At 47.0% G+C, this 14,028-nt stretch overlaps 1 protein-coding gene across 7 annotated transcripts in view; it reads left to right on the top strand.

Moving 5' to 3' along the window:
- The window catches only part of PARVA (parvin alpha), a 238,667-nt gene that overhangs the window by 68,470 nt on the left and 156,169 nt on the right, over nucleotides 1-14,028 (top strand). The window contains exon 1 of one of the 7 annotated variants that reach the window (XM_075927861.2): nucleotides 10,508-10,671. The exons of the other annotated variants lie outside the window; for them this stretch is intronic. Coding sequence (XP_075783976.2) covers nucleotides 10,644-10,671 — 28 coding nt within the window. The 5' untranslated portion in view covers nucleotides 10,508-10,643. Of the gene's footprint in view, nucleotides 1-10,507; nucleotides 10,672-14,028 lie in introns of those variants that run through there. 7 annotated transcript variants of the gene reach the window in all.

The raw sequence follows: 14,028 nt of genomic DNA, 5'->3' as shown, positions 1-14,028 counted from the left end.
TAGTCAACTATTCATTCACAACCCTAATCCCAGCTACACATAAAAAATGATAGGGTCTCAATCAACTATTTCCACTCAAGTCTCAGAGGGATAGCCATATTAAGCTGTAACTTTGAAAACAAGGAGTAATCCTCTGGCACCTTAGAGACTAATAAATATATTAGGTCATGAGGTTTCGTGGGTAAAACCCACCTCATCAGATAAGTTGGAGAGTCCTGTTACCTGAGTTACCTGTCAATTGTGGGACCAGTGTTAGTGAAGGAGGGAGACAGCTGAACTGGAGTTCATTTACAAGTTCAACACTATGGCTGTGTCTACATTGGCACCCTTTTCCGGAAAAGGGATGCTAATGAGACACTTCGGAATTGCAAATGCCGTGGGGGATTTAAATATCCCCCACGGCATTTGCATGAACATGGCTGCCGCTTTTTTCCGGCTCGGGTTTTTGCCGGAGAAAAGCGCCAGTCTAAACGGGATCTTGTGGAAAATAAGCCCTTTTCCAGAAGATCCCTTATTCCTACTAAGGGATCTTCCGGAAAAGGGCTTATTTTCCGCAAGATCCCGTCTAGACTGGCGCTTTTCTCCGGCAAAACCCCGAGCCGGAAAAAAGCGGCAGCCATGTTCATGCAAATGCCGTGGGGGATATTTAAATCCCCCGCGGCATTTGCAATTCCGAAGTGTCTCATTAGCATCCCTTTTCCGGAAAAGGGTGCCAATGTAGACACAGCCTATCAGTTTGGGCTTGAATAAAGATAATAATTGGTTAATTCACTACAAAGGCAATTTTCCCTGCTTTTGATATTCGCATTTCCACATAAAATGTTATGAATGGGACACATCTAGCCTGACTTATTTATCTTCATTAATACTGGTCCTAGAATTGACAGCCTTTGCTGTTATATAAGCCCTGGATTCTGTAACTTCCACTCCAACTCATCTGATGAAGTGGCATTTACCCACAAAAGCTCATGAAAGAGCTTTCACTCAAGAAAGAGATCTTGGAGTCATTGTGGACAATTATTTGAAACCATCTGCTCATTGAGCAACAGGAGTCTAAAATGCAAACAGAATGTTAGGAGCCATTAATAAAGGGATATGTAATAAAACAAAATATCATAATTCCACTATATAAATCCAGGGTATGGCCACACCTTGAATACTGCATGGCGTTCTGGTTGTCTCATCTCAAAAAAGATACAGTGGGATTGGAAAAACATAGAGTTGGGCATAAAAAATGATTAGGGATACGGAACAACTTCCATACAAAGGGAGATTAAAAAAAATAGTAGGTGATTTTATCTTAGGAAAAAGACGAATGAGGGGAGATATGATAGAGGTCTATAAAATCTTGGCTGATGTGAAGAATGGGAATAAGGAACTGTTGTTTGCTCCTTCATATAACATAAGAGTGAAGGAGGTCACTCAATGAAATGAATAGATAGCAGGTTTAAAAAAAACATAAGAAGTTACTGCCTCTCAGAGTGCACAGCCATCCAGTGGAACTTGTTGGCAGGGGATCTCAAGAAGACCAAAAATATAACTAAGTTTTAAAAAAATAATTAGGTAAGTTTATGGAGAATAGGTCCATCAAAGGCTAATATCTCTGGGTATGTCTACACTACCCTCCTAGTTCGAACTAGGAGGGTAATGTAGGCATACCACACTTGCAAATGAAGCCCGGGATTTGCATTTCCCGGGCTTCATTTGCATAAGCGGGGAGCCGCCATTTTTAAAACCCCGCTGGTTCGAACCCCGTGCAGCGCGGCTACACAGGGCTCAAAATAGGTAGTTCGGACTAGGCTTCCTATTCCGAACTACCGGTACACCTCGTTCCACAAAATGATTTTAAACCAACTCTATTGGAACTCATAAAACAACCATACAGGTTTTACACCATTTGTTCCTAAACCCTTCATAGAAGAGGGGATGTGTTAGCAGCAACAAGAGGTATTCCAGGGTGTAGAACTAAAGGGCACGCCAGTCTACAGTCAGCAGAGCCTGGTCTACACAACCACTGAGGCAGCTTTCTTTGTGAAAGAGGCATTGTATCCTCACGGTCAGTCTCAACACTGAGGGAAGCAGGATAGTAGTGTAGACCTCAATAGGTAGTTATCAACGGTTCGATGTCAAATTGGCAGTCGGTTTCTAGCGGAATGCCCCAAGGATTGGTTCTAGGGCTGATTTGTTCAATATCTTTATTAATTACCTGGATGAGGGGATGGATTGCACCCTCAGCAAGTTTGCGGATGACACTAAGGGTATGTCTACACTACAAAGTTAGTTCGAACTAACGGACGTTAGTTCGAACTAACTTTCATAGGCGCTACACTAGCGCTCCGTTAGTTCGAATTTAATTCGAACTAACGGAGCGCTTAGTTCGAACTAGGTAATCTTCATTCCACGAGGATTCAGCCTAGTTCGAACTTACTAGTTCGAATTAAGGGCTGTGTAGACCCTTAATTCGAACTAGTGGGAGGCTAGCCCTTCCCAGCTTGCCCTGGTGGCCACTCTGGCCAACACCAGGGAAACTCTACTGCCCCCCTCCCAGCCCCGGAGCCCTTAAAGGGCCACGGGCTGGCTACACAGTTTGTGCCAGTTGCAAGGCTGCCAATACCCGTGCCAGCACACCCAGCAGCTGACACCCCATGAGCCAGCCACCCAATGACACCCAGCCCTCCCCCTCTTCCCGGGACCAGCCTGGTGGCTCCCAGGACCCTGCCCGGGGTCGCAAGAGGCGGGCGCCCGCGTGGTCTAGTGCGGAGATCGTGGACCTCATCGAGGTTTGGGGGGAAGCCTCCAATGTCCATGATCTCCGCACTAGCCACAGGAACGCGGCAGTCTACGGCCGCATGGCTGCCAGCCTGGCCGCCAGGGGCCACCAGCGCAGCCGAGAGCAGGTGCGCTGGAAAATCAAGGACCTGTGGCAGTCCTACTCCCGGGCCTGCCTGCCAGGGGCCGACCCGGAGGCGTGCCCCCACTTCCAGGCTCTGGACCGCCTCCTGGGGGCTCATGCCGTCCCTGCCCCCCGGGATGTGATAGACACCGGGACAGAGGGACCGCTCCCAGAGACGGAGGAGGAGGAGGGCTCCAAGAGCCAGGAGCCTGCCGGCAGCCTGCCGAGGACCCAGGACCCCAGAGGCACCACACAGAGCCGCTCGCCTGTGTCATCCGAGGCCGGGGAGGCGTCCACATGTGAGTACCATCGTGCTCCCCTTATGTGTACGGGGGGCTGGGGCGAGCGGGAGCCCAGGGACCGTGCGCCTGGGCCTTGCCCACCACGGAGCAGCAGCTGGGGATCCTGCAGGGGCCCTGGCCTTGCAGAGGGGAGCCGGGTTTCACACACCTGGGCCCCTGGGGTAATTGACTGCTGTTCTTGTTTCACCACAGCCGCAGCACCTGGGACTGCAGGGCGCACTACCCCGCCTGCAGCAGCCGCCCGCGCCCGGGCCAGCAGGAGAGCCAGGAACCAGGAGGAGTACCAGAGGTGGCACCTCCGGTTCCTGGAGCAACAGCTCCACATCCAGGAGCACTGGGTCCAGGAGGACCTGAGGCTGCGCCGGAGGCCACTTCCAGAGCCTGCTCGACCGCTTCCCAATTCCTCCTGCTCCCCGTGCTCCTGTTCCCCTGCTCCCGCTTCTGCTTCCTCCACACCCCCCGTCCCTCCTGCCCCACCCTCCACAACCATTCCCCACCAACGCCCCCGGATCCGCAGTGTTGCGAGACAGGAGAGGCAGCCGGACCCCCGCCCCTGAGCTTTCCTTTCCCTTCCTCCCTTCCCTCCCCTTCCAGCTCCCTCGTCCCAGGTTTCCCCCTCCCCTCTCCCACCCTTCGTCCTCCCTCCCCCCACCCCAGTTATGTTAAATAAAAAGACGTTTTTGTTTGAAAAACAGGTGTCTTTATTTGACAGTAGGTAGGCAGGGGAAAGCGGAAGGGGGTAGGGTGGAAGAAGGCCCCAGTGGGGCATGCAGGGAGAGGTCAGTCCTCCTCCTCCACCAGGAAGGTATCCCGCAGGGCTTCCTGGATCTGGACGGCCCCCCGCTGGGCTTCCCGGACGGCGGCGGTGCGGGGCTGACCGTAGTGGCCAGCCATGTGGTCAGCCTCAGCCATCCAGGCTGGCAGGAAAGCCTCCCCCTTTCTCTCACATAAATTATGGAGCACACAACATGCTGCCACCACAGGAGGGATGTTGTGCTCGGCCAGGTCCAGACGGGTGAGGAGGCATCGAAAGCGGGCTTTCAGTCGCCCGAAGGCCCCCTCCACCACAATGCGGGCCCTGATCAGCCTGGCATTGAAGGCCTGGCAGGAGGGATTGAGGTGCCCCGTGTAGGGCTTCATCAGCCACGGCTGCAGTGGGTAGGCGGCATCCCCTACCAGGCACACGGGCATGTCCATGTCCCCAACCCTGATGTGGCGGTCGGGGAAGAAGGTCCCGTCCTGCAGCCGCTGGCACACGGAGGAGTTGCGGTACACCCGGGCATCGTGTGCTTTGCCGGACCAGCTCACATTAATGTCTGTGAACTGTCCCCAGTGGTCACACACGGCCTGCAGGAGGATGGAGAAGTACCCCTTGCGGTTCACGTAACGGGACGCCTGGTGTTCTGGGGCACAGATGGGGATGTGCGTCCCGTCGATGGCCCCCCCGCAGTTGGGGAAGCCGAGGGCGCCGAAGCCCCGGATGACGGCGTCCGGGTCGGCGAGGCGGACCACCCTGCGGAGCAGCACCCGGTTGATGGCCTTGACCACCTGCGGAGAGAGACACAGCAAAGCGCCAATCAGTGGGGTGCCTTGGTGCCTGGGAGCATTCGTACCCTGGCAGTGCCCCGCGCCCCACTCCCGGAAGCAACCCCCCTGGCGGCGTGTAGTACGGCCGGGACAGACCGACCCCTCCGGTGCGAGGTGCTTTTGCCTCCTCCCTCCCCCCCTTTGTCCCTGGGGTGGCCCATCCCCTCCTTGCAGCCCCCTTCCCCCCCGGCGCAGTGGCCGACGAGTGCCATACCTGCATGAGCACCGCTCCGACGGTGGATCTCCCCACGCCGAACTGGTTCCCGACGGATCGGTAGCTGTCCGGTGTGGAGAGCTTCCAGAGGGCGATGGCCACCTGCTTCTGGAGGGGGATGGCGGGCCTCATGCGAGTGTCCCTTCTGCGCAGAGCAGGGGCAAGCCACTCACAGAGCTCCAGGAAGGTGTCCCTCCTCATCCTGAAGTTCTGGGTCCACTGTCGGTCTTCCCAGCGCTCCAGGATGATGCGGTCCCACCAGTCGCTGCTGGTGTCCAGACGCCAGATGCGGCAGGGCACGCCGGTGCCGGGGCACTGCCGCGGCTCCTCCACGGCCCCCAGGGCGGCCAGGTGGAGAGGCAGGGGGCTGACATGCACCAGGAGGTGCCAGGAAGCCTCGAGCCATTGCTGGCAGGCTTGCAGCAGCAAGTCCAGAAAGTGCACCAGAAGGTGCAGGGCAAGCTCTGGCTCCATGTTGCCACCTGCGGCGGCGTCCCCGAAGGGAAGCACCGACACAGACGGGCACAGAGACCAACGCTTTGCTGTCCCTCGGCGATGTTGGCAAGCAAGCAGGAAAAGCTGAGAACTGGCTGTCCAGGGGGGTCCCTTTAAGCACGAGCCTCAGATAACCTCAGACAGCAGCCACATAAAGCAACTACTGACCTGATGCCCTGCCAGAACCGGTTTCAGCCGCCCTTAAATGCGCCCCTGCGTCCAATCAGTGTGGACGCGCTAGTTCAAATTAGCAAAACGCTAATTCGAACTAGTTTTTTGTTCTAGATGCGCTAGTTCAAATTAGCTTAGTTTGAATTAACCAATTCAAACTAAGTTAGTTCAAATTAGCGCTGTAGTGTAGACGTACCCTAAGGTAGGGGGAGAGGTAGATACCTTGGAGGGCAGGGATAGAGTCCAGAGTGACCTGAACAGATTAGAGGATTGGGCCAAAACAAATTTGATGAGGTTCAACAACATAAGTGCAGATTTCTGCACTTAGGACAGAAGAATCCCAAGCATTGTTACAGCGTAGGGACCGAACGGCTAAATAGCAGTTCGGCAGAAAAGGACCTGGGGATTACAGTGGATGAGAAGCTAGATATGAGTCAACAGTGTGTCCTTGTAGCCAAGAAGGCGAATGGCATATTAGGTTGCATTAGGAGGAGCACTGCCAGCAGATCTAGAGACTTGATTATTCCTCTTTGTTCAGCACTGGTGAGGCCACATCTGGAGTATTGCATCCAGTTCTAGGCCTCTCACTTCAGAAAGGGTGTAGAGGGATGGAGAGAGTCCAGTGGTGGGCAACCAAAACGATTCGTGGGCTGGAGCACATGACCTACAAGGAGAGGCTGAGGAATTTGGGCTTATTTAGTCTGCAGAAGAGAAGAGTGAGGTGGGATTTGATAGCTGCCTTCAACTTCCTAAAGGGAGGTTCCAAAGAGGATGGAGAGAGGCTGTTCCCAGTAGTGACGGATGGTAGAACAAGGTGCAATGGTCTCAAGTTACAGTGGGGGAGGTCTAGGTTGGATGTTAGGAAAGACTATTTCCCTAGGAGGGTGGTGAATCACTGGAATGGGTTACCTAGGGAGGGAGTGGTTCTAAATTCAGAAGGGGCTGGGCTGAAGCAGCAGGACAGGCAGGGTCTGGGAGTAGTGGCAGCCCCCAGCAGTGGGGCTAGATCCAGCAGCAGCCCTCGGCAATCACCGGCAGGAAGTCTGGCCAGGGCAGCAACGGCGGGGCCAGCAACCCAGCAGGCAGACTGGCTGTGACTGGAGGTAGTGCCTCCCTTCTCCTAGCTGGTAGTCAGTGACTGGGAGTGTGGCAGGGAACCTTCTCTGGTCTTGCAAATTCCCTGCTTTGGGTCTGATCAGGTCCGGAAGGAGTTGGATCAGGGAGGTCCAACCTCTACTCTGGCTTTGCTAGTGGGGATTTCCCTTCACAGGACTAGCTCACTGTCCATTTTCTACAAGGTAGAGCAAAAGAGACAGAGCAAGATCCAGCATCAGGCCTTGCAGTTTTTGATAGATTTTATTAATATTAACAGTAAGCCAAATTATTTAGTGATGCAAATTAATGTAACAGAATTTGATTTAGTAGATTTATAATATCCAGAAATAATATCAAGTTTTTTAAACACAAATGTATGCAAACCAAAAACAAGCCAAATGCTGGGGTTGTTGCTTTATCTGTTTAAACTGAAAGCATGTCACTTTTCATGTAATCAACAATTTAAAGATGGGCCATAAATAATTAAATTTTATGACATGTGAGATTAGGTAAGCATGCATTTTTCCTACGGCTATCTGGATTTTTTCAGGACCTAGATAATTTTATCTCATTTACATCAAACATGCAGGTAACTTTATATTTCTGGGTCTGCATTATTTCTAGGGAGGCATAATACAATTAAAAATGACAGTAATTGACATTACATGCTTTAATTAAATTTCCTCCTCTCTGAACCAAAACCTATTAACCAAGCATTTCAGTACTATTTCTGTATTTATTTATTACATGGTTAATGTGCTATGTGTCAGATATGGTATTTATCTATTTTCACAAATTAAGCTATCGGTTTCATGTTGACTTTAAATTGTTTTCTATATTGATGGCCAAAACCACTTGAAACATATTTCCCTCCTTCCTTTGCTAAACTTCTGATTTTCATGAAACTTTGAAAAACATGGGTCTGAATTCAGCCCTTTTTGACAGCGTGGGAGAGACTAGGCCCAATGTATCTTATGTCTTTCGATATAAACAAAAGTTTTTCCTGCTGGACAACAGAATGCTTCTGCCAGGTGACACAATGACATCATCACATCATCAGCATCAAAAGTCTGTCTCAGTGAAGCAAAATAGAAAAGAGGTGGGTAGGCGAGTGTAGCGAGCAGAGGCCTCAGTCCCCTAGTGTGTGTGTGTATATATATATATATATATATATACTGTTCTGCAATGATTTCTGCTTAGGGCAAGGGGAAGCATGTTTTCTGAATCAAAGGCTAATAAAATTATTGATTTCTTCTAGATTACAAAGAGTAGAAATGGAACCCTGTTTGAAGTTGTTTGTGGGAAGCAAAAGTGGATTGACAGGAGGGTGTGCTTACAAAACTATGCTGTCCACCCTCAAGAATGTGCTTCAGACCATGAACTCATAAATTCCTAACTCAACATCTGCAAATTTTCTCCCTCTCAGGCTATGTCTAACCTGCACGCTTCTTTCGGAAAAAGCTTTTCCAGAAGATATCTTCCGGAAAAACTTTTTTCAAAAGAGAGTGTCTATACAGCAAAAGAACAATAAAAAACCTATGTGTTTTTTCAGAAGATAGCGTCTCAATTGATTGGACACTATCCTGCATTTCAGTTGTGACTACTGTGGACGGAGTGGTCCACCAGGGCACCTGTGCTTTTTCCTGGAGGCTTCTTCTTTCAAAAAACCACTCTCTTCTGCATCCACACACGTCTTTTTCTGAAAAAGGCTTCTTCCTCGTAGAAAGAGGTTTACTGCGGTCGGAAAAACCTGTGTTCTTTCGACTTTCTGTCATAGAATCATAGAACCATAGAGCTGAAAGAGACCTCAGGAGGTCATCAAGTCCAGCCCCCTGCTCTAGGCAGGACCAATCCCAACTAGATCAACCCAGCCAGGGCTTTGTCAAGCCGAGACTTAAACACCTCTAGGGATGGAAACTCCACTACTTCCCTTGGTAACCCATTCCAGTGTTTCACCACTCTCCTAGTGAAATAGTTTTTCCTAATATCAACCTGGACCTCTCCCACCACAACTTGAGACCATTGCATCCGTCACTACTGAGAACAGCCTTCCTCCATCGTCTTTGGAACCTCCCTTCAGGAAGTTGAAGGCTGCTATCAAATCCCCCCCACTCTGTTGAAAGAACGCAATAACAGTGTGGATATAAGTGTAGTTTTTCCAGAAAAATGGCTGTTTTTCTGGAAAAGCTCTGCAGTGTAGACATACCCTCAGAAAACAACCCCACTTTGCTTATTTTAAAGCTCTTATTCTTGTCCGCTGAATAGTACTGTAATGACACCCATTAATTTAAATAGGGGCCTCCTGGAACTATGGTAAATGCATGCAGTATTTTAAAGATGAAATCAGAGGAGAAACCAAGGAAACTTGGTATTTTATCTAATTGTTTCTACAATCAACTGATGTTATGCAGCATTGCAGCACTACCACCTTCCTGCTTTGAGGAAGTGGGTGCTGCTTCCATATGCCAGGTACATAGCGCTCATTATTGTAGTGGGCTAAACATCAACAGAACTTCCAGAATGGAGGCTAGAGTTCAATGAACAGCCAATCAACCACAGTGTTTTCACTAAGGTGAGTTAAGTGCTCCACCTAAAGCTCCCCCCAGGTACACCACTATGGGTGTGATGCAAGGCACAAGGTATAGAATACATTGTATCTTTTCTATGCTGCACCATTTCAGAACCAGGACCATGGGTGAATACTGGTTTGTAGTGCAGCTGGATAACGCTGAGTAAGAAGCACCTCACAATGTCCATTTATTACTTTGGCAGTAGTAATTCCTGTGAAATTTAAATGGAAATCAGAAAGGTAACCACTTTCTATTGCTCAGGATGGAGCCAGGATGTGTCATTTCCTCCTTGTGCTCCGAGTGGAAACAGACACTCAAAACTTTTACAGCTCCTTCAAGGTTTTAGTTATTTAATATCTTCATAGCAATTCAGTTTTGACGCAAAGTCAAAACTGATTATTATTTCATCTGGTCCTCTACTGAGCCACAGTCGCTCTCGAGGTGAAGAGGGTTACATATTTTCATTTCCCTGATGTTTTACTGTCCTGTTGAAGTCATATGTTCTCACTTCTTGCCCTCCCCCAACTTTTTGTATATGGTTACTTCCATTTGAAGTCCTGATTCTCTGCCTGATAGAGTTTTGCCATATATTTCCGTGGAAGTAGTACCTATAGATGTAGACCATGCACAATTGGTAGAAATGCAATTTCAACTTCCCTTGTATTGTGTTACACTTACATTTCACTTTCTGGATGTCTATTTTAATGATTTGGCTGCTTGTGTTGATTTTCACTCTTTAACCACTTTTATCATTCTGTACATCTGATTTCCAAAACCAACACAGGCAAATATCAAGGTGTTTTGCTTCCTGTTGCCATGTCTCTGTTCTGTTCTGCCTCATCCTTTTAGGATAATGGTGAGGATTTTCTATCCCAGATTGTGGGTGGAGGGGATACCAGTTAGTCCGCATTTGAACTAGACTCAGATTGCATGAAAATACATGTCTTACAGAAGCTATTCTAGTCTTTCATTTGATCATATAAGAGGTAACAAAAGATATAGTCAAATCTGCTTCTTAGCTCTCCAGACAATTTGCCAATCTGCGGAAGGCAGATTTAGTTTGTTTTGCAGATGGTCTATGAGTCTCATGTGGCATCATATTAAATTATATAGGCAGTCAGTCATTTGTTCTGAAGTGATGCACTGAGCTGAGAGGTATCAGGAGTGTTCTGTTGGAAAACAAGCTAGACAGCTACAAATACAGCTTCACAGAACCGCCACATAAAGGAGGCCTCCAAGGAAAGGGTCTTAAAATACCTTGCAGACAGCTAGTTCTCCTTGTGCAGATAAAATGAGGGTGACTTGGACAGTGTACAATGGGCTGTGGAGCCCTTTGCCCTAAAGGTAGGAGATCCTACACTACTTGCCATTGTTTGTCATTTTGATTTCTGTGGTGTCTGAGTATTACTTTTTCTATCTGCATTTTTGTTGTGGGTGTTCATTTTTGTTTTCTAATATTTTAAAATTAAGGGTGGTTGGCTTTTCTCCTGTTACCTTGGCCAGACTTTTCATTGTGGAACTCCCACCAATTAAAAGTGGAAGACAATACTGTAGTTTGTACAATTCAAATATTATTCTTGGACTAAAATATTTTTACAATATGAGATATTAACTAAGATTTGTTTCTAGTTTCTAAATCCACTGAAGGTCAAAGTGTTTCTATTAGCTTCAGTCAGTTCAAGATCAGGCACTTAGTAATATCTGAACCAGTGTGAAAATGATATGAAATAAACTTCAGAGTCTGAATTTCAACATGGGGATAAAATGTTTTGTTTAGACAGAAGCATGTTTCAAATGCAGATTTTCAAATGGGTTGTATGGCAGAGGGGATTTCAGTTTTTTGTATTACTTTATTAAACATTTCTTAATATAAAAATAGCTTTAAGTAATTTCAATCCCCAAGCCCTTTTGGTACTTAAAGCAGTTTAAATAAACTGGTTTTGAAATTATATCAATATTTATGACTTAAACATCTGCAGGTTGGAAATTGTTTGGAGATCTCTGAATTTGTGTTAAGGCTGTACAGGAAAACCCATTTAAGATTATTTACTCAGATTCTAACATGTGTGTCCAACATAAAGTGGCAAAACTTTGAATCTTCAGTAGAATTACTTAATTCCAGTAAGCATGTAAGTGATGTACATTTACCAGGCAGTATGTTGTAGGGTGCTATTTCTGAAGCTATAGTTCTGCTTGATAAGTAGTAGCAAATGATTTTATGAGCTACTTCTTTTTCAGAGTATTTTTGGGGGAAAAAGCAACCGCAAGAATGTGCAGTTCACAATAGCAGTTTATTCTGATAATGCTGTTGCTGGTATTGTGTACTACTTGTTTTCTAATTTAACAACATGGTAATACTGTACTCAAACAAATAATGCCAGTACAAAACTTCTTTGGAAAGAGACAATTGGAGTTTAGAGCAGGTGGATAGATTTTAGAAATAAATTACTGCAGATTGGGATTGCACAAAAGGATTTAGGAAGGGTTTATGAAGAGTATTCACAGAGCACGATGAAGATTCCCAAAGCTGAGATGTAGAGTTGGGATGATCTTGTGATTATGGTACAGGATTTGGAATCAAGAAGTTTGGAAACTGTTCCCGTGTAACTGCAGGCTAGTCACTACTGATAGATTTTTAAATGCCTAGCTTCCCTTCTACAGGTACAGATTATCTCTACAGGAGCAGAGAGGCTGATCCTTGACGCGGCTCAAAATGTTTCCCTTAATCTCTTTGGCTACGTCTAGACTACATCCCTTTTTCGGAAAAGGGATGTAAATTAGACATATTGCAATTGCTATTGAAGCGGGGATTTAAATCTCCCGCACTTCATTAGCATAAAAATGGCTGCTGCTTTTTTTCGGCACAGAGCTTTGTCGGAGAAAAGCGCCAGTCTAGACGCTGATCTTTTGAAAAATAAAGCCTTTTCTGAAAGATCCCTTATCTCTCTTGAAATAAGGAATAAGAGATCTTTCGGAAAAGGCTTTATTTTTCAAAAGATCAGCGTCTAGACTGGCGCTTTTTTCCGACAAAGCTCCATGCCAAAAAAAAGCGGCAGCCATTTTTATGCTAATGAAGCGTGGGAGATTTAAATCCCCGCTTCATTAGCAATTGCGATATGTCTAATTTACATCCCTTTTCCGAAAAAGGGATGTAGTCTAGACGTAGCCTTTGTGTAACACTTTCTCCCATCAGAATAAGGGGCACAGTAATAATTTTCTATTTCCCTCTCATGTTGAAGTTAAAGTTATTCACTTTGGTAAAGCCTGTTGAGAGCTTAAAATGGAAAGGGCTGTCTCATTCCTTGTATTCATTGAAGGGTAACTCACTTTCACCAGGAAACTGGACTCTTGTATTGGTTTCCCAGCCATGCCATTTGGACCTTGCTCTGCCTCCAAGTTTCCTGAGAACAACTTTTTAAATGTTCAGTTTAATTTTCAAAGCACAGCATGAATACCATAATTGAAAAAAGTAGTATTGGCCCAGAATCTCAACTATGGCTAGTACACATTGGCTGGCATGATTTTGCGGAAATACTTTTAACGGAAATTTTTTTCCGTTAAAAGTATTTCCGCAAAAGCGCATCTAGATTGGCAAGTGCCTTTGCGCAAGAGATTTGCTTTTGCGCAAAAGCATCTGTGGCCAGTCTAGATGCGATTTTGCGCAAGAAAGCCCCGATCGCCATTTTAGCCATCGGGGCTTTTTTGCGCAAAACAGTTCTTCCCTGTCTACACTGGCCCTTTTACGCAAGTATTCTTGCGCAAGAGGGCTTTTTCCCGAGCGGGAGCGTGAAAGCATTTGCACAAGAAGCTCTGATTTTGTACATTACAAAGTCAGTGCTCTTGCGCAAATTCAAGCAGCCAGTGTAGACAGCGGCCGCTTTTGCGCAAAATCTTGCCAGTCTAGACACACCCATTAGGTATAGGTGTTAAGGATGGAGCTGTCAAACCAGATCTTTACAGACCTAGTGCTGAACAGTAGAAAATCTGATTCAATATAATCAATGTACAACAGTTTATGGAGAAAGAAGGCCACAAGCAGGATAAGGTTATATAGTGCACTCTCCCTAGTGAACCTCCATTCCCAAAACATACACCCTTAATAGCTATGGGTATGTCTACACTGCCACCCTAGTTCGAACTAGGGTGGCTAATGTAGGCATTCGAAGTTGCAAATGAAGTCTGGGATTTAAATATCCCGGGCTTCATTTGCATCTTGCCGTGCGCCGCCATTTTTAAATCCCTGTTAGTGCGGACTCCGTGCCCGCAGCTACACGCGGCACGGAGTAGGTAGTTCGGACTGGCTCTCTAATCCGAACTACCGTTACTCCTCGTGGAACGAGGTGTACTGGTAGTTCGAATTAGAGAGCCTAATTCGAACAACCTACTCCGTGCCACGTGTAGCCGCGTGTAGCCGCGGGCACGGAGTCCGCATTAACGGGGATTTTAAAATGGTGGTGCCTGGCAAGATGGAAATGAAGCCAGGGACATTTAAATTCCGGACTTCATTTGCAACTTAGAATGCCTGCATTAGCCACCCTAGTTCGAACTAGGGTGGCAGTGTAGACATACCCTATGTTGGCTTTACAGAATATTCTTATTGGCAAGCAGAACAGATATAGCTATCAATTCTAGATGAAAACTTCTTCCTCTTCTCTTCTCTTCTCTTCTCTTCTCTTCTCTTCTCTTCTCTTCTCTTCTCTT

Source organism: Pelodiscus sinensis, chromosome 5, assembly GCF_052426305.1.
Source record: "Pelodiscus sinensis isolate ZL-2025 chromosome 5, ASM5242630v1, whole genome shotgun sequence".
Lineage (NCBI taxonomy): Eukaryota > Metazoa > Chordata > Testudines > Trionychidae > Pelodiscus > Pelodiscus sinensis.
Note: the sequence above shows the minus strand (reverse complement) of the source record. Positions and strands in the feature narration are given on the sequence as shown.